The following is a 23,816-nucleotide window of genomic DNA, read 5'->3' as shown; positions in this document are numbered from 1 at the left end:
AAAGATGATGTAACTGTGATGAAAAAGTGACGAAAAAATGAGGGGAAAAAAGTGATGAAAAAAATTATTAGCTGTTGAGAAGCTTTTGGATTTTTAAAATTACTATTATTTATTTATTTTTAAATCTAATAATGTAAATATCATCTATGACCGATCCATCGTTTTAATCCTGAAATAAACCTAATTCGGATTATTTTGTCACCACACCACTAGAGGACGCCATAACTCTTATTATTTCCCAAACGATGACTTGAGGAATTCCATAGTGAATATCAATATATATATAAATATTTGTTCAACGCACAGGCAATGGCTGCAAGATAAAGACTGTTCTGATTAAATAAAGTTTAAAAAAAAAAGGAAAAAAGTGGAGAAATTCCCCCAAAGAAGTGATGATGTCTGATTTGCATACAAATTAATTAAACCATTTTGTGTGGTCCGTTTACAGAATCCCCCGCTCTGATTGGCTCCTGCTGCTGCCAATCACCGCTTCCTCGCCTGTGATTGGCTGCCGAATATACACTCTCGGAAATATCATTTTTGGACTTGAGCGAAAACTTGAGCAGAAGTTTGGGCAGGTTTTCCGAGTGAATCATCGGGGCCAAATGACCACCAAACAGCGCTAAAACAGGTAATCACGCCACACAATTCAACACGTAACACACGGGGGCAATTAACACAAACGAGGGTGTTGTTGCAGTGCGAGATACAGCAACGGTTTTTCATTGTTTTTGAGTAGCTTCACGATAACTATGTGGATGCTTCAGTGATCGCAAACAAAACACGGCGATCGGAGCCAAGAGCTTTGTCCTGGCCGTGTATTCGCTTTTGTTTTATTTCTTATTCATTCTACTGAAAAGGCGTTTGACATTTCCCTTGTTGTTGCGGCACTTCCGTTTTGTTTACAGATAACAGCGCAAGTTAGCGTAAGAAGAAGCACCGTTTAGCTGCAAGACCCGCTTTAGCTTCATTCTGAGTTTGCTTCATGTCCACGTGTAAATTAACTTTGTTTATTTGATCTATTGTTTAGGTTTGTGTGGTTTTCTGTCATGATTGTATGATTAGAAATGATATACAGTATTAACGGTTTATTAACGGTTTATTAACGGTTTATTAGGTTCAGTTTTAGGTAGGCCTGATATTTACATTAATGTTGATCTGACTACTTTATGTATATTATGGTTTTACAAATGACCTTAAAGGGGCGAAATGTCACTGTCACTCAACTAGACACTGGGGTAAATGAAAGATCATGTTCTCCAGTTTGGCTTTACCCAAATCTAGAAACGTCTTGGGGGAAAAAGCCTCAAAATAGTGACAGAAATGAGGATGAAAAGGACAAAAACTTGACGAAATCTCGTGACGAAAAAAAAACAACTAAAACACGACCAAAAAGTGACACAAACGTAACAAGAAAGCGACGAAAAAAGCAACAAAAAGAACCTACAAACCAAGACAAAAAAAGAGACAAAAATGCATTAAAAAACGTGACAAAACCTCAGTAGAAATGGGAGAAAAACATGCCAGAAAAGCAACAATAGCACGATAAAAAGTGTCGAAAACATGGCACAAGGCAAGTTTTTTTGTAGAGCACAATTCAAGGCAATTCAAAGTGCTTCACAGTTGCATAAAATTACAAGAAAACAGATAAAATCAATAAAAACATCAACATAAAATTCATCAGTTACAGTAAAAGGCAAGAGTGCAGATACAATACTTTCAGTTGTCATATGCTCGGGCAAAAAGAACTGTTTTCAGCCTGGATTTGAACATTGTCAGAGTTGAGGCCTGTCTCACATCCTCGTGAAGACTGTTCCAGATTTCAGCTGCATGAAACTGAAACGCAGCCTCACCGTGTTTAGTCCTGACTCTGGGAACCACCAGGAGACCCCTCCCTGAAGTTCTCAAGGCCCGAGATGGTTCATACGGCTGATGGACTTCAGTGCTAAACCATGAAAAGACTTGTATCAAGCAGAGCTGTTTTAAATTCTATTCTCTGAATGACAGGAAGCCAGTGCAGAGACCAAAGCACTGGACTAATATGGTCGTATTTCCTGGTTCTTGTCAGGACTCGAGCAGCAGCGGTTACAGTCGTCTAACCTGCTGGAGACAAACGCATGGATAAGTCTCTCTAAGTCTGGTTTGGACACTATTTCTCTGAGCTTAGCATGACAAAAAGCGATAAAAAAGTTACTATAGGTTTTCTAGCACTTAGCTTTCAAATGAGGCGTTGCAATGGCATAGAGCTTTAGGCCCTGGCCATACGAAGTCAAGCTGAGGACCAAACGCAAAGATATTTTATCAATCCAGGTCAGAAGAGTCTAGATTTGGGTAAAGCCGATCTGGAGTAAATTTGTTTTGTTGATTTATAGTCATGGTTTGAGTATTTACTACAACTACAAAGCTATAAAACTACAAAACCACCACTGAACGAGGACTAAATTTGGATTAAACCTGGACTGAATCAGGTCTAAACCGTGACCATAACTAGCTATAAATACGGATTCAACTTTAACTAAATCTGAACATTAAAGTAGAATAACTGACTCTAAACCAGGACTAAACTACTCCCCTTCTTTTCCAAACAGTACACTCTAAATTTGCATGTCTTGCTTGCTGAAGTTCTTGTGTATCAAATGACGTCCACACTTGTGCGTAGTATCTGACATGCATTCGAGGCAGAGGGGTGTGGGAGTTTTCTTTTTTTTCCCTGACATGTGAATAACTTGTGAATCTGCATTTGTGAGGGGCGAGTGCTGACATGCCCCGAGCCGCTGTCAGAGTCTCAGAAGAGGAATATCACCAGGGCTTCAAATACCGCTCATAACTGCACCATGTGTCAGAGCGCGGCCGGACTTTTACAGGGATTTGGGATGAACTATATAAGGGGGAAAAGGGATATTTGATAACTGTCGTGAATGTTTTTACTTTAACCACTTAACCGTCCACCACATGTGTGTTGCTCACTCAGATCTTACATGTATGTTCAGAAGCTACAAGGTCTTAGCTTTCAAATGAGGTATTGCATAGGCTCTTAACCTCTTAACTCCCTGAACATGTTTTCTCCTGTTCTACAAATTCTCCCAATCTAAAAGCTTCTTCAAAATAGCGACAAAAAACGAGAAGAAAATGAGGATGTAAATTGACAAAAATGACAAAAATCCAGCAACAAATTTGACAAAAAAACAGCAAAAAAATGACAAAAATCCAGCAAAAAATGACAAAAATCCAGCAAAAAATGACAAAAATCCAGAAAAAAAGACAAAAATCCAGAAAAAAAAAGTCTGGACTAAAATCCAGCAAAAAAAAGGCAAAAATCCAGCAAAAAATGACAAAAATCCAGCAAAAAAAAGGCAAAAATACAGCAAAAAACGACAAAAATACAGCAAAAAAAATGACAAAAATCCAGAAAAAATGACAAAAATCCAGAAAAAAAGGCAAAAGTCCAGCAAAAAATGACAAAAATCCAGAAAAAAAATGACCAAAATCCAGCAAAAAAGACAAAAATCCAGAAAAAAAAGACAAAAATCCAGCAAAAAAGACAAAAATCCAGAAAAAAATGACAAAAATCCAGAAAAAAAGGCAAAAGTCCAGCAAAAAAAAGACAAAAATCCAGCAAAAAAAGGCAAAAGTCCAGCAAAAAATGACCAAAAATCCAGCAAAAAAAGACAAAAATCCAGCAAAAAAAATGACAAAAATCCAGAAAAAAATGACAAAAATCCAGCAAAAAAATGACAAAAATCCAGCAAAAAAAGGCAAAAGTCCAGCAAAAAAAGACAAAAATCCAGCAAAAAAAAAAGACAAAAATCCCGCAAAATAAGGCAAAAGTCCAGCAAAAAAAATGGACAAAAATCCAGCAAAAAAAAGACAAAAATCCAGCAAAAAAATGACAAAAATCCAGAAAAAATAAAAATAAAAATAAAAAATGACAAAAATCCAGCAAAAAAAAGGCAAAAGTCCAGCAAAAAAATGACAAAAATCCAGAAAAAAAAATACAAAAATCCAGCAAAAAAAGAGGCAAAAATCCAGCAAAAAAAGAGGCTAAAATCCAGCAAAAAAGTGACAAAGGAGCAGCAAAAAAGTAACAAAAAAAGTATCAAAAGTGCCATAAAAAAGTGACAAAAGCACATAAGGGAAATAAAAAGTGCTGACAATGGCAAAGAGGAGAGAATGCATTTGGTTTTGGCGGGTGGTAAGAGGTTAACCCCCACCTGAACAGTTTGGCATTACCCAAATCTAAAAGCTTCTTGAAAAAAAGTGTAGAAAGAGCCACAAAATGAAACGAAAACAGGGCTGAAAATGCAACACAAGAGCGAGGTAAAGGTGACAATAATGTGACAAAAAAGCGGCGATAACACAACAAAAAAAAGCCACAAAAACACAACAGAAATGTGACATTAGAGCGACAAAGAAGTAACAGAAAAGTGACAAAAAAGTGCTGAAAAATGGACAAAAAATGTGTGACAGATGAGCAACAGAAAAGTGATTAAAATGTGATGAAAACACAGAAAATGATGAATTTAGATGAGTTTTGTAGGTCTAAGCTTTCAAATGAGGCTTTCCTCTGGCCGTAAACCTTTAGATTTGGGTAAAGCTGAACTGGAGAAAATGCCTTCAGTTAAGATGGGGGCTAAGAGGTTAAACCGTTTCAACACTGTACGTTCCAGAAAACATAACCTCTTAACCCCCGCCTGATCCAAGCTCATTTTCTCCATTTCGGCTCTACCCAAATCTAAAAGCTTCTCGACTGGAGAGCAACAGTTTAATGTGTCATTTGAAAGCTCTCGCTTCACAGCTAGAAGGTCCTGGGTTCGATTCCCACCTGGACGGGGCCTTTCTGTGTGGAGTTTGCATGTTCTCCCCGTGTCTGCGTCGGTTTCCTCCAGGTACTCCGGTTTCTCCTACCACTAAAAACATGCACAATAGGCCAGGATGAGTGAGTGTGTGAGTGAATGTGTGGTGCGACCGTTGGCGCAGACGTGTGCAGTCGTGACAGCGATTCTGTCAGTCTCCCTCAGGGGAAACTGCAAAGGTAGTTTACCACCACTGAGTATGGAGTGAATGTACAATTGTCTCATGTAAAGACCATGTCTGTGAAAGGCGCTATGTAAAAAAAACATCATCTTGTTGCCACATTGTCACCGCTTTTTTGTCACGTTTTTGTCTCTTTATTGTTTCTTTTTTCTTTTTTTTTTGTGTTGCTTATTCACACTTTGGTGTCACTTTTTAGCTGCATTATTGTTTATTATTTGTTTATTCATGGATCCCCATTAGTCATACAGTAGTAAAGACTGTTCTTCCTGGGGTCCATGAAATGCTACATTTAAAATATTACAAATCATCATTACATGTACAAATACATCATTAAAATCCTTAAAAATCCTGATTCTGAACACCACAAGAACATGCTAATACAATATTACAATACACCTAATCTGGGAGATTATTGTACACTACATTATATCCCATGATGGATGTGTGTTATTTTTCCATTCTTTTAAAAAGGCTAATTGTGGGGTTTTGTTGCTTTTTTTATTGCTTTGTTTGTTGAGTTTTTTTATGTTGCATTCTCAGCATGTTTTTGTCATTTTCATCCTCGTTTTTGTTGCTATTTTGATAATTTTTTAAAAGCTTTTAGATTTGGGTAACTAGCTAAACGGCAGAAAAGGTGCTTGGCTCAGGTGGGGGTTAAGAGATTAAACAAAAAAAATCATCAAAAGAACACAAACCAAGAATACAAAATCGGGACCAAATGGTGGATTAAATGGATCTAAATGAAAAACTCAGGAATTTTGCAAAACTGCGGCTTAACAATAATTTGGTGATAACTAGGATAGAAACAGACGACATCGCGTCATAGAAGGGGGCGTGGCCTCGCCAAGGGGAAAACAGACTCTTATGGGAAACACAATTTTTCACTCTTTTAACAATTTTATTTATCACAAATGAAGTAAAGTCTAAATCGGGTCCATATGGATGTTTATTCACAGCAGATTGTTCAGTAGAAACGAAAAAACGGCAGTTGTAGCTGGCACTAGCTATCATTAGCATTAGCACGAGGCATACATGCAGCATCATGTTAGCATTCTCCATTATTTATGTATTTATGGGCTGTTGAACCACTTTGCTCCTCTCCATGTCTTTGTATGTTTATTCAGTAGAAAACTATATTCATAATTCAGCGTTTGTTATTAGTTTTTGAATAATGAGAGAAAGTTTAGAAAGATTGTTTTCCCCCTGTTTTCAAACATGACCATATATGGGCGATTGCAGAGCTGCCGTCTGTATCTATTGTCTGTTGTTACTCTTGATAATTTATGGGCACCCTCTGCCCTCTGATAATCCTCATGCCTAAGTTTATTGAGACCTCATTGTGAAACCCCATTGAGATACAGTGAATGAATGTAGATGTATGCGCCCGCCTTTCTCCCAGAATCCCTCTGCACAAACCAGTTTTTCATATCCAGCTAATCTCCAGCAAGTCTATTACCTCCAACCATCTTCTTTATAGCGAATGGGAGAGGCCGTTTACACAATGTTTTGTTTGTGGAGAGAATGGGCAGCAGTGACGTATGTAGGTCAAAAATACAATGTACACAGAGGCTGAATTGGACACGCTCTCGGTGGACGACAGAAGGCCACCGCTCTGATAGTGGGGCTGTGTTTGAAAACATTAGGACCACGTCGGACAGGCGGAGTGAAAGACTAAGATTATCTCTTCATCATCGTGGTTCAGGTTTGGAAGGATGCTGTGTATTAAGAAGCGTAAAAAACGTAATAACTAATAATAACCTTCTTTTACCAGGCACATTTTCTCCAGCGTTACCCAAAAATAAATATCTAAAAAGCTTCTCAACTGGAGCTTGCAGACTAGAGGTAATCCCATTTGAAAGCTAAGACCTGCAAAACTCCTCTCTGTTCCTTTCTTGTCTTTGTTATTTCGTTATAGTCGTTTTTGTTGCATTTTGTTTATCGTGCTTTCGTTGCTTTTTTAGTCGCATTTTTTGTCAGGTTTTTTGTTGCGTTTTCTTTGCATTTTGTAGCATTTTTTGTCCGTTTTTTGTATAATTTTTGTCTCTTTTATGTTCAATTTTTGTCACGTTTTGGTCATATTTTGGTTACGTTTTTGTTATGTTTTCATTGCTTTAAAACAAATTTTGTCAATTTTTTGTCACGTTTTTTTGTAGATGTTTTATCACATTATTGTCATGTTTTTATAATTTTATTCTCATGTTTTGGTCATTTTTTGGTCACGTCTCCATAGCTTTTTTGTAGCATATTTTTCCCATGTTTTTCTCACATTTTTGTCACATTTTATTTTAACGTTTTCATTGCTTTTATTGACTTTTTTTTTTATTTAAATTTTTTGTCAAATCTATGTTTTTTTGTCCTTTTTTTCACTTTTTTGTAAATTTTTTGTCATTTTTTTGGTCAATTATTTTCTTTACTTTTTGTCACGTTTTCATTGCTTTTTTGTCACATTTTTGTCAAGTCTCTGTCGTGTTTTTGTCACGTTTTCATTGCTTGTTTCGTAGCATTTTGGCCACATTGTGTTTATTTAACTGGTTACGCCACAAAAATGTGACCAAAATGTGTCCAAAAAAGCAGCAAAAACATGATGAAAACACAACCAAGAAGGGGTGGAAACTTGACAATTATAACGAGGAAAAAGCTTCGATGGGTTTTTGCAGGTCTTTCAAATGAGGCGTTACCCTGGCCTATACGCTGTGAGCTCCAGTCGAGAAGCTTTTTGGATTTGGGAAAAGCTGAACGACAGAAATGCTCTGGTTAAGGCGAGGGTTAAGAGTCTCAGAAGGGCGAGAGCTGATATCTAGGCTGTGGTGATCTCGTGGAAATGAGCGGCTTCGAAATCTTTTCCAGCGAGTGAAAAAACTGACCATGGGTTTTTGCCGCGCTGTTTTTCTAATCATCATCATTTCATTTTATTCCTTTCATGGAGATGCATAGTTTCACAAGCCACAAACTTTCAATGTATCAGACGTTTCCACGATCATCAAAGAGCAGATGGATCGTCCCACTTTTCCATGGGGCAGATCCCCCTCATTAAAGATAACTATGTTGAATAACACAAACCTCACAGGCCATTAGAACGGCTCAGTCAGCGTCATCAGAGGAGCGGCAGTAAAAACAGTAAATACTTCAGCCACGCCGTATATCTGCGAGTTTCGGGCGGTTTTACAAATACTTTTGGGCGGGTTTTGGCCATTGAAGGTGATTGTGCGACACAGCGGTGCAGAGAGCAATCCCTGTCCCTGCAGGTGCACATTGTCGTTGTATCCTTGGGCAAAACACTTCACCCTACTTGCTTCCAGTGTCTGTGTGGTGTATGAATGAGAGAGTGAATGGGGGAACGGTTCCTTGCTGAAAACCGCTTTGGGTCTCCACAGCTCAACAATGGGGCTGCTGTTGAGGCTCAGTTTGTCGAGGCTCTGGCTGGAGGTAAAAATCTAAATCTCCACAGACCTTTCAAAGAATTCAAATATTAAGAGTTTGAATGCACGACGTGCTAAGGTAACTACTGACCACAGTGCAGAGGTTTTCCAAGAATGCCAAATGCTTGAAAATACAGTCAAATCAAATGTGTGTGTGTTTTATTCCCCCATAGCTGTTCAGCTGCCATTGTTCTCTTAAACCCTTAATATTATTACAGTATTTCTATTTTTTTCTTCTAAAACTCTATGGAGATTCTGAAGCGGATTTTCACCTCTGACACCGACTGTGTGGAGATCTATTAGTCTGACTGTACAGTTCACCTCACCATCATACAACTGAATTGACATAACACGTCACATAAATAAACTGCTCCTCAGTTGTGCAGGTGCTCATCATATAACTAGAATATAATGAAAAAGTGCATTCACTTCTGTTATTCAACTTAAACTGTGAAACTAATATATGACGGACTCAATACATGCAAAGTGAGATATGTATAGCCTTTATTTGTTATAATTCTGATTATGGCTCAGCTTGTAAAAACCAAATGAAAAATCTTATAAAATTAGAATATAAAAATGGACAGAAGCCATAATCATCAAGATTATAACAAACAAAGGCTTGACATTACGTCACTTTGCATGTAGTGAGTCTATATCATATTAGTTTCACATTTTAAGTTGAATTACAGAAATAAATTAACTTTTCATGATATTCTAATTATATGATGAGCACCTGTATGCACGCATACATATAAAGAAATCTAAATATACACATATACACGGTGTATATATAGACAAGTCTTTTCAAAGAGAGCTGTGTTTTAGCCTGTGTTAGAGCTGGTGGCAATTTGTTCCATAAAGTCACAGCTCTGAATAAAAGAGTAGGTTTTTGACAATAGCATATATTTCTGAAGAAAGTCATCAAGTGACATTTGAGTCTATCTTCTACTCTGAGCAATGAGAGACGGGCCTGATGCTCAGCCGGCCCGTTAGCCCAGAGCCAGCCCGGCAGCCCAGAGCCGGCCCGGCACCCCGGGGCCGGCCCGGCAGCCCAGAGCCGGCCCGACAGCCTTGTTCTGAGCTGGCCTCAGTAGTAGTCCAGGTGACTACTGCTGACCTGTGAGTAATTTAAAGTTTTAATGATTAGTGCGAAATATTTTCCTCATTTATTGAATAAATATACCCTTGATCCTTCCTTCTGCGTCTGAGTGAGGGACAAAGCAACACTTAGATCACTTTAAACACCTCAGTCTGTCAGTGTCCTTTAGTTCATGTGACACTTTACTGTAGAGCAGCTTTGAGGTTTTCACTCATTTCCTCTTTAAACTGTACCGACACTGGCTTTAGTTTCACGACTGACAAGAAGTGACTCAGTTGTTTGGTATGTATCTATGTGCAGCCGATAGTCTGGCTGTTCTGTCCTCAAGTTGCTGAAAGTCTCTCCCTGCTCTTCACCTCCTTTCACCCTGTGCTGCCCTGTGGCCAGACAGATTAAAATAGAATAACAATGTTACAGACATAAATGGTCTGTAAAAAGCAGGTGTTATTGTGCCCTATTGTTCTGGAGTTCTAACCTTTTGGACTCTTGCAGATTTTTATTTTTTCTTGCTCGGTTTTGTTATCAGTTTTCCCTCAAGTTTCGGGCCAAAGTAACCAAACGCAGCGCTGATACGAGCCGCGGAGGTCACAGGAAACTGCTGTTTATGCTACGCAGCTGCTAATCTCTCAGAGTAATGCACCCAGCAGCAGCTAGCACGAGAAAGTTAGCCTCAGTCTGAAGGTTTTGAGTTTTGAGTGAGGAGGAAGTGGTTGGTTGCTCTTACACACTTCCTCTGCCAGTGTCTTCTACCATGTGTGGTGGAAAAGCAGCAGGGTTTGTGAGATTAAGTGCAATCAAATCAATATTGCAATTTGAAAGGTCGCAATTAGACGATCACAAAGACAGATCATTTAATCCATAATAATGTCCTCTCTGCTAACGAAATAGGCCTGTGTCTCTCTGGGATTGTCTTTTCGTGTATAAAACCTGCTCATCTTGTAGTTTGTTCTGACTAAAATGCTTGTGATTCCTGCTAGGACTGAAAAATATATCGCCAAAGTATCGTTATCGCAATATTGTCAATGCAATATCCATATCGGGAAACTGCCTTGAAAAAAACGCGCAGTGCTTTAAAAAACTGAAAAAGTTCAGTTGTCCTAAATCAGTTCATTTTCAGCCTTGTTTTGTCATTTTTAGCTCTAGTTTTGACAACATTTTCAGAAAAAATGGAATGTACTGTGTTGAAAAACCTTTTCAGTATCACAATAATATCATTATCGAGTATCACAACTTTTTCTTATCATGTTGCCCTAATTCTCTTGGACGTGTTTAAAATGTGTGTGTTATGAGCTGAATCTTCCTCGAAAAGGAAAAAAATCTCAAAGTTTCTCAGAAAAATTGCTCTTTCAGGATTTCTCCCGGCAGCAAATCCAATGCACCGATCCAGCTTTTTTGCTACTGATTCGGGGTTGGAGTATCTGCCGATATGCGTATTTACCGATATCAAGAGACTTTCTTAAAAATAGCTTTCTTTGAGTGAAAATGTTCTCCATTTTAAGATCAATAAAGTCGTAGACTAACAGATGAACATTTAACAAGGATCACTGGACTTTTCTACACTAAGTATACTTGGTTGTATGACAGGCTTTATATAAACAACTCACATGCAGTGATCTGATCATTACAAATGTGTCAGATCAGTTAATTCTCAAACTAAAATACAAACACTTGGCTCTAGCTTTGGTTATTTTATTGTATTAGGCTACTTTTGGTATTTCTATCATAGTTTCTGACCCAGCCTTGATTAGCTTTAGCATGCTACTGCTGATATCATATTTTTTCCAGTATCGGCTACGGCTATCCGATTCAATACCGGTTTGAATCAGATTGAATGCTTTCATTGCTTTCATTCATTCATTCATTCATTCATTAATTTTTTCGTTTCCCAGGAGGAGGAGGAGGAGGAGGATGTCTGCGGAGGTAGACCTGTTGCTGCAGGAGGCCAAAGAGAGCATCGAAGCGGCGCAGAACTACCGTAGTGAGCTGCAGCTGAGGCTCCATGGGCTCACGCAGGCTCGCAAACAGGTACACGGCTCAGAAATCACTACATTCAGGCTCGCAAACAGGTACACGGCTCAGAAATCACTACATTCAGGCTCGCAAACAGGTACATGGCTCAGAAATCACTACATTCAGGCTCGCAAACAGTGAGCCACACGTTTGAAAGATCAAATACCGATATTTGGGGTTTGAGCATCTGCCGATATCTGCCGCTAATTTCTGATTGGTTTATTTCACTGACAATCTGTGCGCGTTAGGCCCGCCCTTCAAACTGCTCCAAATTGCTCTGTGACCAGACTAATTCCCTGCGTGGAATGGACAGGGAAAAGTCTGGCAGAGCCAGGCAAGATATACAATACCAGTTCGGTAGTTAGGACACCAAACCTACGAAGAAGAAGTTCTTATTTCAATCTCTTCTCAAATGCTCCTGGAATTTTTGCAGCTCAGTCTTAATTTAGAGCCCACCGTATAACATTTCATCCAATAAAAAAAAGAAAAAAGCATGGTCCCCAGGGACCAGGAGGCATCTGAAACAGATGCTGTAGCCGCCTCAGCGGCTCCTTTCGACGTGAAGGAGCAGCGACTCTACTCCGAGCTCCTCCCGGGTGACTGAGCTCCTCACCCGATCTCGAAGGGTGCGCACAGCCACCCTGCGAAGGAAACTCATTTCGACCGCTTTTATCTGCGATCTTGTCCTTTTGGTCATTACCCAAATCTTATGACCATAGGTGAGAGTGGGAACGTAGGTTTATCGGTAAATCGAGAGCTTTGTCGACTCAGAACAAACAAAGCAAGCACAAGCATCAAAAGTCTAGTGAAGTTCTATCTTTAATTAAGGCAATTCTAAAGCACTAATTAACTCAAACTGGCATTTTTCTGTGATTATTATTATTGCATAAGTTCACTAAAAATCCAAAAGTTATGGTCACATTCAGCTGCAGTTTTAGCAGACATTTTTGTTTTCTTTTTGAATCTCAAAATGTGCCTCTGTTTGATGGAGCGTTTCGAAATCTTAAGAAATAAAATATGCACAGATTTCTTTTGCAATTTTGGCATTAAAATATAATATTTGGGCTTTAAAATGCACTAAATTTGACTCGCTGCTGCCTGTGCTGTAGGAACCCTGATATAGTTTAGGTTCTCATCCAAATCTTCTTTCATTACCCTCTGCAATGAAAATATTTTAGAAAAACAAAGACACACAATCTCCCCCAAAATATTAGTAAAAAGTAAAAAGTGTTTTTGAGTCTCTTGTCTGTCGTATCGACCTGTGGCTTATGTCACACGTAAACAACACTCTTCCTGTTTGATACTCCTTCCCCCAGACCAATCACACAGGGCTATTTTTGTTTTAGGATGTAAATATATCTTTTGCTCATTGGAATAATTTGTGCCAGCAGTTCTGTCCGTGTTCTCTGTGAACAATGATAAGATACAGTGCGGCTCGTCACAATGCTATCAGTTTTGCATCTAAAACATTGATGAACCGCTGTCTCCTTCCCCCGCTGTATTTTTAGATGCTCCATTATTATTCCATTATGTCTGCGATAGCCATCTCCGCCGCCGTCTGCCTGAGTGCGTCTGTCTGTCGCTCTCTTCCTCCAGTCATTGTGAAATCAGTGACAAAGGAAGTGAAACGTGGCCCTCTCTCCGATCACAAACTCGGGCTTCCTCTACAAATGCAGGCTCCAAAATCGGCAAAAGAAAACATTTTTGAAAGCACAGACTGTGATGCTGCTTGAGTCACTGCTGGGATCACGCTCGGCTGATTCACACAGAAGAGACCAGTGACTTTCTAAAATGCTATTTCTGTGTGTATGATGTTGAAATTCTTTTCTTTTGGCAAATGACAAGACCTCGAGACAGTCACAGAGTCGGCTCAAGCCAGTTTGGTGCCAAAGCAAGACTAGGCTTTTGGAACTTCTTCACTGTCCCATAACCTTTGGGCGGCACGGTGGCGTAGTTGTTATTGCAGTGGTTCACAAACTTTTCAGCCACCTAAAACCACAGAAAAAGATTGTGGGGTTTAAACAAGGTTTTCACGGGGCATTAAAAAGTATTAAAAGTCATTGAATTAATTGTGCCAAAATTATGATATTGCTAAAAAATAATTATTGTAGAAGTTTGTCGAAAAATACCAAAATGATGGTCTAAATTTCTAAAACATATTTGCGTTTTTGGCTGAAATTGACACATTTTTTTAGTTAATAAGCTGTCAGTTTTGTCCAATTCTTCTTTCTCATTATAAAGCATTAAATTTGACTTACTTCTGCCTGTATGAGCCTTGTTAAAGTAAAGTCAGGGTTAGGCGTCCGGTCTGGGGACTAAATCCAGCCCCCCAGCATGTGTCCTCTGGGAATATAAACCTACTAAATACTCAAAAAAAATCTGAAAATATTATGAATTCCTTCAACTAGGGAAGGACTTCCAGACCCCCTTGCTTAGACAATATAGTCAAACAAAAATACCATTTGTAAAAAACAATGATTGAGTTTGGGTCAACATGAGGAAGCTCGGCCTTGTGACTAGAAAAAAAAACGGTAACCAGTAACTTCACAGCAAGACGGTCCCTGGTTCTATAACAGCCAGGAGCCTTTCTTTACAAATGCCCATATATGGTCATTTTCAAAGCAGCCAAGGGGAAAAAGAAGAGAAAAATCGTTCTCACATTTCTTCACCATTACTTTAACAAACGCTGAATTGTGAATGTATTTCTCTACTACAAAAGGACACAGAGACATGGAGAGGAGCAAAGCGGTGCAACAGCCCATGAATACTTGAAATATTATGGACCTGATTTTGGCTTGACTTTATTTGTGTGTGATAAAAATGTTTATAGTCCACCAGAAAACCACTGAAAAGAGTGAGAAATAGTGATTTTCCCATGAGAGGTTTTCTTCCCCCTCGGCCACGCCCCCTTGTTTGACGCGTTGCTGTCTGTCACTCTCTGGAGCTTGGACTCCCCTGAATTTTTTTTTTTTTTTTTTTCCTCAATGGGACTTTGCTGGTTAAATAAATAAAGATCTGTCTGGCGTCCTGTGCCAGTGGCCTCCAATTACAGGTGAAACTTGGAAAATTAGAATATCGTTGAAAAGCGCATTTATTTCTGTTGTTCAACTTAAACTGTGATATTAATGTATGATGGGCTCATTACATGCAAAGTGGGATATTTGGCCTTTTTTTGTCATCATTTTTTTTGATTATTATGGCACAGCTTGTAAAAACCCCAAATTAAAAATCATAAAATTTGAATATTTTGAAAATGTAGGAGCCACAATCATCAAAATTAACAACAAAAAAGGGCTATACATGTGTCATATTGCATGAAATGAGTCTATATCATATATTAGTTTCACATTTTAATTTTTTAATTTATTTTCCGAGTTTCACCTGTAAGGCGACATAGATTGGGGTGGTGAAATTAAGATGCAAAAGTTATTTTGGATAAACCTGAAGTTAAATCATGTTTTGCCATATTACCTGTTGCAGGTTCATCTTCTAAATTGTATAAATGTAGAAAAAAACAATGCATGAAAAAAACAGACAGAACGTTTAAAAATAAAAAGAGCCTTTTCAATATCGTCAGACGCTCCATCCTCACTGTATTGGTACCTAGGGCTGTCACGGTATGAAAATTTTACCTCACAGTTATTGTGACCAAAATTATCCCGGTTTTCGGTATTATCGCGGTATTTTATTTAATGTGTGTTAATATGTTCAGAAAGCATTGATAGTCCTACACAAACTGAAATCGTTTCAAAAAAGTTTAACAGTGCTTGTTACATAAAAAAAAATACAGACAAAGCCTTTTCACATCAAAGTAAAGGAACTATAACGATGTGTTGTTGATCGTTTCGAGAGTATTACATGTACTATTTATAGCGCCAGAAACGATAAACCGTCTATATCAGGAAAATTGTTGTTGTCCTTCCAGTGAGCTTTCGCTTTGCAGATTTGGGAAAATGCCATCATTATTAAATTCATAAAACTGCGGCGAGAGTGAATCTATTGCAATCTGCCACCGGGAGCCCCGTAACGCACTGGGCCGTCGTGCGGAGGTATCCGGACACGGCTTATGCTGGCGGTGGCGCTGCAGCAGCACTATGAGGCGACTCGTTACATTCTCCTTCAACCCAAAGTCCCACATCAGCATTTCAGCTAAAACACCAACGTTAACTTACTGCTATAGAGCTGTGGGAGACGGTTCGAAGTATTGCTGCATTTGGAGACACTTTTTCCTGCACGCTCCGCAAACAGGAAAACTGTCTTCTATCAACTGACCTTCACCTTTCTTAAAATACCCAAAATACAGTGGGGAAAATAAGTATTTGGCCGAAATCCAATAGAAAATATATGGGGAAGTGACCAAATACTTTTTTTCCCCACTGTATGTCCAGACTTCAGGCTTGGTCTCTGAGGCTGATAGATCCTGCGCGCTGTCGTCTCGGACATGATTCCAGCTTCGAGAAAGTTTTGTTTTGGTTGTAGCTACAGAGCAGCAACTTCAGCAGAAGAGACGGCGGCTCATTAGGCTCACTTTGCCTAAACCGCGGGCGCGGTAATCCACCGAGATAATGTATTTTTTCAAAAACAAGACGGTAATTATTATTGTCAACATTTTTACCGGGGTTTACCGCTACACCGGTAACCGTGACATCCCTATTGGTACCGCTGCATTTAATATCTTGAAAACCGTTATCATTCCATTTCACTAGTATTTTGGGGTGAGAAGATTGACCCTGTTATTTGTGGTGTGTCACAGGTTCGCGGCAGCTCGAGCCAGGCGCGGGACGCTCTGCAGAGGCACTTCTCCGAGCTGCAGACGGCGGCCTCTCGTCTGCTGCAGGAGCGACTGACCGCGCTGCTATCGGAGGTGGACGCCATCGAGGCCGACAGCATCAAACCCCTGGACGACTGCCAGGCACTGATCGAGCACGGAGTGGGCCAGGCTGACGAGCTTCTGCGGGAGGGTACGGTCGAACACGGCATCAGCAGAGGTCATGAAGGTGTGCGACTATGATTGTATCGTTGAAGGCTTCTCTGGTGTCCATGTGTTCAGGGGAGGCCGCTCTGAGGTGTGGTCTGGGGGAGAAGGAGGACAAACTGGGCAGCTTCACCAAAAAAGCCCTGCACATTCAGCTGGACAGGTAACTCAACACGGGGACCCGCCTTTAACGACCGTCTGCACCAGGGGTTCCCAAACATTTACTGCTGTGACTCCAGATATTTCCATACAAACAAACGACTTGGAGCCCCCACTGTAAAAGGTTTGAAAAAGTTTAGAACAGGTACAATTAAACAGGTACTTTTTGCAGGTAATAATGTCAAACACATCTTTAGAAAATGACATGTTGATCTAAAATGGCTGAAACAAAATATCCACTAGGTTCAAAAGATTAGACGCTCAAAGTGCCTCAAAACACAAATTAAGGTTCTGTATATGGCCAAAGTCTCTATCACGATATAAAAAAAGAAATATCATGATAACAATATATTTGACGATAAAATTGACAATGGACGAATTACATAAAAATTCCAGCCTTAGGCCAGTCGGGAAGATTAATTCAGTGATGTGTTTTTTTGTTTTTTTCATTTTTCTAGTGCCATACTAATTTCCTCAAAAAATATGATCTACTCAAGCAGTTTACATCCTTTATTTCATTTTACTTTTTAAGCACCTGTCCCCGTGTTCTACAGTCAGTGTTTATGCAGCTCTGATGGAGCCGAACGATTTAAAAAATAACCATGATATCAAAAATAATATTGTTATAACGATATGCGATATGATATGGCCCACCCCTAGTACTGTATGTTTTTGATGAGAGAACAACATTAGTTTTTTTGGTTTCTTTTTGAAAGACACTAGGTCCTTGTCCGTCAAAACGCGTAAGGTATTTGAACAGCGTTGTTTGTTTTTACCTAGTGTCTTTCAAAAAGAAACCAAAAAAACTAAAGTTTATTACTCAAGAAGACATAATGAATGTAATAAAAAAGAGAACAACATTGTAACAAACTGCAAAATGTAGTCTTGAAATAAGTAATTTTGTCCTAGATTTGAAAGAAATCTGTCCAAGAAATCACTGCACTAAAAAAAAAATCATATATTATTTTTTCTATAAAACTGTATAAACTGTAGTTGTTTCTCTCTCTCTCTCTATCTTAACTTAAAGGGACTATATGGAGTTTAAAAATGTAAAAAAAAAAAATGTAATTTCCTCCCCCTACATGTTCCAGCCATGTCCTAATGTGTAGAATGAGCCCAGACCTGTTCACCACAACTGCCTCTAAAATCCTGCACTGTCACTCAAAATGGTGTTACTTCGGGTCCGAAGTGCCGTCATGCACGAGCAAGAGAAGCTGCAGTTACACGTATGACCTGAGATGGCAGTAATGAGTAATGGCCAATTTGCATCTAGCACCTTTAAAGGAGCCATAGCTGACATTTTCTTCTTTTTGCAGGGTAAAAGTAGTAATTTGTGAATAAAATTAGTCAATATGTGACGAAATGGGATTTACCTTTTTAGTCACATATTGACTCGGCCGTGACGGTAAAAATACCCCTTTCGTCATATGTTGACTCAAAAGGTTAAAAATTAACTATAGTCCCTTTTATATTGGAATATCTTTCCTCATGGACAGATTTCTTGAAATTAGACTCTCAAATCAAGGACAAATTAATTTATTTCAAGATTGTTTTTCGCACTGCATTGTGAGAAGCTCTAAAGAAACAACAGATTTTGCTTAATACTCCCCTTTTCAGTTTGATATTTGACTGTTTTTTACACATTAGATAAAAATAATACAAAAAGATTGCATTTTACATCTAGAAATCATCTTGTGACCCTCCCAGCAGTTCCGGACACCCACTTTGGGAACGCATGATCTACAACAAATTTAATACAAACAAACAAACGTGTGTAATTCTTTGTAACTAATTTCAGTCTAAACTTGCTGAACTAAACCAGAACCATTCAAAATGATATTGAATTGAGGGATAAGGATATGTTGACTTTTGCTCATCAGTGTTTTGTCGTTTCGTCCCCAGTCTCCCGGAGGTGCCGGCTCTGGTGGACGTGCCGTGTGTGTCTGCCCAGCTCGATGACTCTCTCCTGGGCGCGCTGAAGGAGAAGGTGTCCCGGCACGGCGCCGTCTCCTCGTACCCTCCCGTCCAAATAGAGGAGCTGCAGGAGCGGCCGGGCGGCGTGCTGGTGCGCTGGTGCAAGGTGAGAGACGGGATCTGATAAGCCATATTCACACGGGACTAGGGGGGAAAACTGGAGATCCCCAGTCATTTTTAAGGACATTTACACCGAATTAGAAATTACGCACAGATTATAACACTGAATGATGACAACAATCCTTTTATTCATTCGTGTTGCGAGTGCCAACCATGTTAAGGGCTAGATTTGTTTGTGTGAACTTTGCTTTAGAGACAAAAGCTGTTCTTTACCAAACGCGCCTCGCTCTTCTCTTAAAACAGCAGTAGACTTTCTCTTTCAATCGATTTGCTCGGATGCAGCCTCTTCCATTTTAAAGGAATAGGCCACTGTTTTTACATACTGATATATGTTCTTACCTGAGCTTAGACGAGTTCATTTGTACCTGTCTGGTCTTCACGCGTGCCCTCAGTCACGTAAACACAGCACAGACGCCGTTAGCATTTAGCCTCCTCTCCTCCACTATAGCTCCAAACGAGGTGAAGATAGAAGCTACCAAGCTCTTCCACGTTTTCCCTATTTAAATATGGTTACGTGAAGTGTTACACGATGAAGTATAGTTACACATGATTAACCCCTTGCCACCTGCCTTAACCAAGTGCATTCAATCCTGTCCGGCCTCACCCAAATCTAAAGGCTTCTCGACTGACAGTGAAATGCCTCATTTGAAAACTAAGACCTACAGAACTCATCTAAGCTGATGTTTTTCCTCACGGTGTTTCTGTGTTTTTTCACATTCTTTTACATCTCATTATTTGTCACTTATTTTGCTGCACTTTCATCGTTTGTGTTGGTCACATTTTTGTTTCTTTTTGGGGTGTTTTTTAATTGCGTTTTCGTAACTTTTTTTGCTACTTTTTGCAGTTCTTTTGTGGCTTTTTGTCACTTTTTAAAGCTTTTTTTGCTCCTTTGTTGCCTTTTTGTGGCTTTGTTATTGCATTTTCATCATACATTTTAGCCACTTTTTTGCTGCACTTTCATACATTTTTGTTCCATTTTTTTGTGGCTTTTTTTTATTGTTTTCTTCTTTCTTTTCGTTTTTGTTGCTATTTTTGACAATTTGTTCAAGAAGCTTTTACATTTGGGTAAAGCCAAAATGGAAAAATATGCTCAGTTCAGGTGGGGGTTAAGAGGTTAAACAATGTGGATTTTCTAAGCGGATAAAAGGGGAAACTATATTGTAAGGCTTTATTATATCAGGAGTACTTCGACATCTGCGCGTTAATATCTTCACTTTACAAGTACTCCTGGTATTATTAAGATATGAAGATGTCATATTTTTTGAGGGATGGATTTTTTTTTACACCATACTGGTATCGTCTAACAGTACCCAGCCCTATTCATTCATTAACCCTGCTCAATGTATTTTACCCTTTAGTCGTTAGCATTCAGGTTGGACTAATGCATTATAAATATGAACATAAGAATATGGTTAAAAAGATGTTTTGAACCAACGTTGCATTCATTAGACTTCATTACACGTGTTAAAAACTTTCAAAACACCAATGTGTCGATTCACACGGGGCTAGAATTAATCGTGGGAATTTTTTGCTTCCTAATTGAAAAACATATCAGATTCACACACCAGTAAGTCATTCGTTTTTACTTTTTACCTGCGGTCCCGAGATAATTCTCACAAGCATATAGAAAGCATAAGTGTAAATTGTTTTCCCGCAGGTGGACGAGGACTTCGCGGCGGCCGATTTCCGGTTGCAGTGTCGGCGTTCGGGCACCGGGGGCAGCCAGTACGAGGACGCGTACATCGGTAGAGACCAGGAGTTTCTGGTGCTGCAGTTGGACGCGCACGCGGATTATCAGTTCAGAGTCTGCGCCCGCGGAGAGGGCCGGACCGAGTGGAGCCCGTGGAGCATCCCCCAGACCGGCTTCACCACGATGGCAGCGCACGGTGGGTCTGAGCAGATCATCGACAAACGAAGAGCAAGGGCATGAATAAGCTCACTCTCAGATCTGCTTTTTCTGAAACTGTTTAGTCCTAATAGATCACATTTCATAGAGTAAAACGATGAAACAAGTCATTATACAGCAATTTGTAAAGTAAAGTTAGCAATACTAAGTAACTTGTTTACCTTAATAAATCCTTTCCGTATTCCCTCTGGAGGTAATACAAGTGTTAATGGGATGATAGGAGGGTCTTTCATCTCCCCCTGGTGTCTGTGTCCAGAAAACCACAATTGTAACTTCACTGCACCGGACCGAGGCCACCAATACACACTAGAATCACGAAGAAGAAGCTAACAGGCTAACACCACTTAAACAGTATTTACAGCCAAGTTTGAGTGAAAAAAATGATCTCCATTGTGTAATTGGATGTACAATATCCCTCTCCCTTTGTCTTTTCTGTTAGCGTAGTATTTACTCTCACGACAATTAATAAGCTAAAAAATTGCAACTTGCTACGACACCTGCAGTTGCGCTTTTGGCCTCTAGGGGCAAGAGTTACTTAGTTCTGCTTTAAGGTTTTTTTTCCCATGAAAAGTTGCATATTGCACCTTTTAAATAGGGAATAAAGAACACACAGAAAAAAGAGGCCATGCGGCTGAAGTGAAGCTGTGGTGAATGTTTTTACTCTACGATCAGATAATTAAGCTTGGCATAAGATAGAAAGGTGAGGAAAATTTCCTGGATAAGCAGGACCTCAGAAGGGGCTTTGTGGAAGCTTTTGTGAAACATTATTCCTGGTATGTTTTTGATGAAAGAACAACAGTGCAACATGGCAAAAAGCTCTAAAAAAGTTGATTGACTTTGTATCATCATTTTCAGACTTACTGTTATATTTCAACCATTATTTGCTGATATGGACATTGATTGATTATGCAGTTTTGGACTCCCACACTTTTGGGTTGTTATTATCTGTGTCTGCTGTGACGCCATTTTGGCACAGAAAAATACAATGTTCAAAGGAATAAATTAATCTCAAACCACAACCCCCATAAGTGCATCACAAGGTGAATCATTTCTAGAAAGCGTTTTTGGTTGAGACAAATAAAGAGCAATTGAAGGTTTGCCTTTGTCAGACTCCATTTGTCTGATATTATCTCCATTTGTGCCGTGTCAGAGTGGTGTCCCGGGACGGAGGGGTACGTGTTGAGCTCCCGGAGGAACATCGCGCTCAGGAACGACTCCATGTCCCGCAGCTGCGTAATCTACTCTCGATCGGCCACGTACTTCTGCGGACAGACGCTCACCTTCAAGTAATGCTTTAATTTCATTTTGGATGAAACAAAACAGCTAAAGTCGGGGACTAAATGGCAGCGATTGTTTCTCTTTCAGGATCAGCGCAGCGGGAGCGATGGACCGCCGGGACAGTCTGGGCGTGAGTGTGGACAACGCCAGAGGACAGGATTCTCTACAGAGGGACCAGGCCGTCTGTATGTCCACCAACGGTACGGCTTACACTTAAAGGGATATTTCAGGATTTTTGACATAAGGCCTCATTTCCTATAGTTATCCAGAGTGTTGCTGATTTCTGTAGATTTTTACTTTTTTTAAATTCATGCAGTCCTTATATTTGAAGAGTTTAGTGATGCTAGGCTAGCGCATGTCTATGGTAACCAGTAGCCTGCATTAAAAACCTCTTCGAAATCATGGGGTCGTCCTCCAAACGTTGCCATATCTTATTTGTAGAAAGCTCCTTTGTGAATTCCACGTGTAGTAATGTGGCCGCAGGTAAACAAACTACTGTAGATCCGGTAACCGAGCTGATCACTCCGCCGCTGCGTAGCTACAACCAGGAAGCTGATGCTGCTCAAATATAAGTTATGTTTAAAGCAAAATGGTTATATTTAAAGCCGCCCCAAGCCACTAGAGGGTGGTATTGCACCCATGCCACCCCCTGCCTTGAGGACCAAAGGGCAGTGCTTAACTAGGCCATTGGTGAAGGCTTTGACTGGGGGGGCTCCTGCTGGCCGCTGTAGAAATAACTTATTAAGAAACTAGCTTTCAGTTTCAATTTACAGCATGGTTTACAGCTGCAAAACAACTCTGAGCCAATATAATGTTGGATTATGGGCTTTAATAATGTGGAGTTTTGATTTTTAATAATGACTCAATTATATCCAGGAAGTATAGAATGAAGCGTTGACACCGTAGAAGAAGAAATAGCAAAACTAAACAGGATTAACGCAGGGATTACTTATTATAGAAATATTATATCGAAATTTGATTAAGAATTAACATTAGCACAGATTTTGGGGGTTTTGTCGTCTAAAAAGTCAAATTTGCATGACCCGCTTTTCTCTAAAAAAAGCTCTTTCTCTTCTCGCAGGTGCCGTGTTTGTTAACGGTAAAGAAATGACCAATCAGCTGCCGGCGCTGTCTGTGGGCGCGGCGGTGACCTTCGACATGGAGGTGGTGGGCGTACAGCCAGGTCTCCACGGCGACGGCACGAGCGTGGTCAAACTGCGCGTCACGATCGGCTCGGGGAACAGGGAGGTGGTTTTCGACTGGCTGGTGGAGGACAGTCTGGACGCGCTGTTCTTCGGCTGCTCCTTCACTCACTCCGGATGGAAAGTGCTGGTGTTTTGATTAAAGTGTGGATCCATGCTGCGTTCAAGTGCTCCGCGGAGGTCGGATTTCAGAGCCAGGGTTTACGGCTGCGCTCCTTTTGATACTCTGGGCAGCAAGCTCTCAGTTATAACCAGACGCCTATTTCCACAGTGAGTAAAACTAGAGAGACAAAAGCTTCAATTTGTGCCCCCATGACCACCACCAATCACTCGGCCATCCCAGCCTAGTGTACATGTTTTTAGTGGTAGGGCAAACCGGAGTACCCGGAGGAAACCTACGCTGTCTCTGGGAGAACTTGAAACTGCACACAGAATATAATGTGTTTTTCCATGACAGGAAGTGACATTGATAGAGGACAACAATTTTAAACTGTTGCCGTGCCGACCATGTTATGTCAATGGCAAATGAGTCAAACTGCTCTGGAACTTTACCTTTAATTATGTCACTTCCTGTCAGCAGCTTACAAATTCAAATAAAAATAACTTTTCTGCCCGACATTTCTTTATTAATATGCCG

The 23,816-nt window shown here is 39.9% G+C and overlaps 2 protein-coding genes across 2 annotated transcripts in view; one reads left to right on the top strand and one right to left on the bottom strand.

Annotated features, from left to right (window-relative positions):
• Positions 1-23,816, bottom strand: part of LOC306968995 (C-reactive protein-like) — a 289,059-nt gene that overhangs the window by 224,983 nt on the left and 40,260 nt on the right. The gene's annotated exons all lie outside the window — the stretch shown is intronic.
• crlf3 (cytokine receptor-like factor 3) lies at positions 519-23,426 on the top strand. Its single transcript, XM_079564508.1, has 9 exons — positions 519-631; positions 11,451-11,580; positions 16,319-16,526; positions 16,616-16,703; positions 18,602-18,779; positions 20,451-20,679; positions 21,850-21,985; positions 22,065-22,177; positions 23,059-23,426. The coding sequence occupies exons 2-9, from the start codon at positions 11,464-11,466 to the stop codon at positions 23,316-23,318; spliced, it is 1,329 nt and encodes a 442-aa protein (XP_079420634.1). The 5' UTR covers positions 519-631; positions 11,451-11,463; the 3' UTR covers positions 23,319-23,426.

The sequence above is a fragment of the Gobius niger genome, assembly GCF_951799975.1.
Source record: "Gobius niger genome assembly, chromosome: 10".
Lineage (NCBI taxonomy): Eukaryota > Metazoa > Chordata > Actinopteri > Gobiiformes > Gobiidae > Gobius > Gobius niger.
Note: the sequence above shows the minus strand (reverse complement) of the source record. Positions and strands in the feature narration are given on the sequence as shown.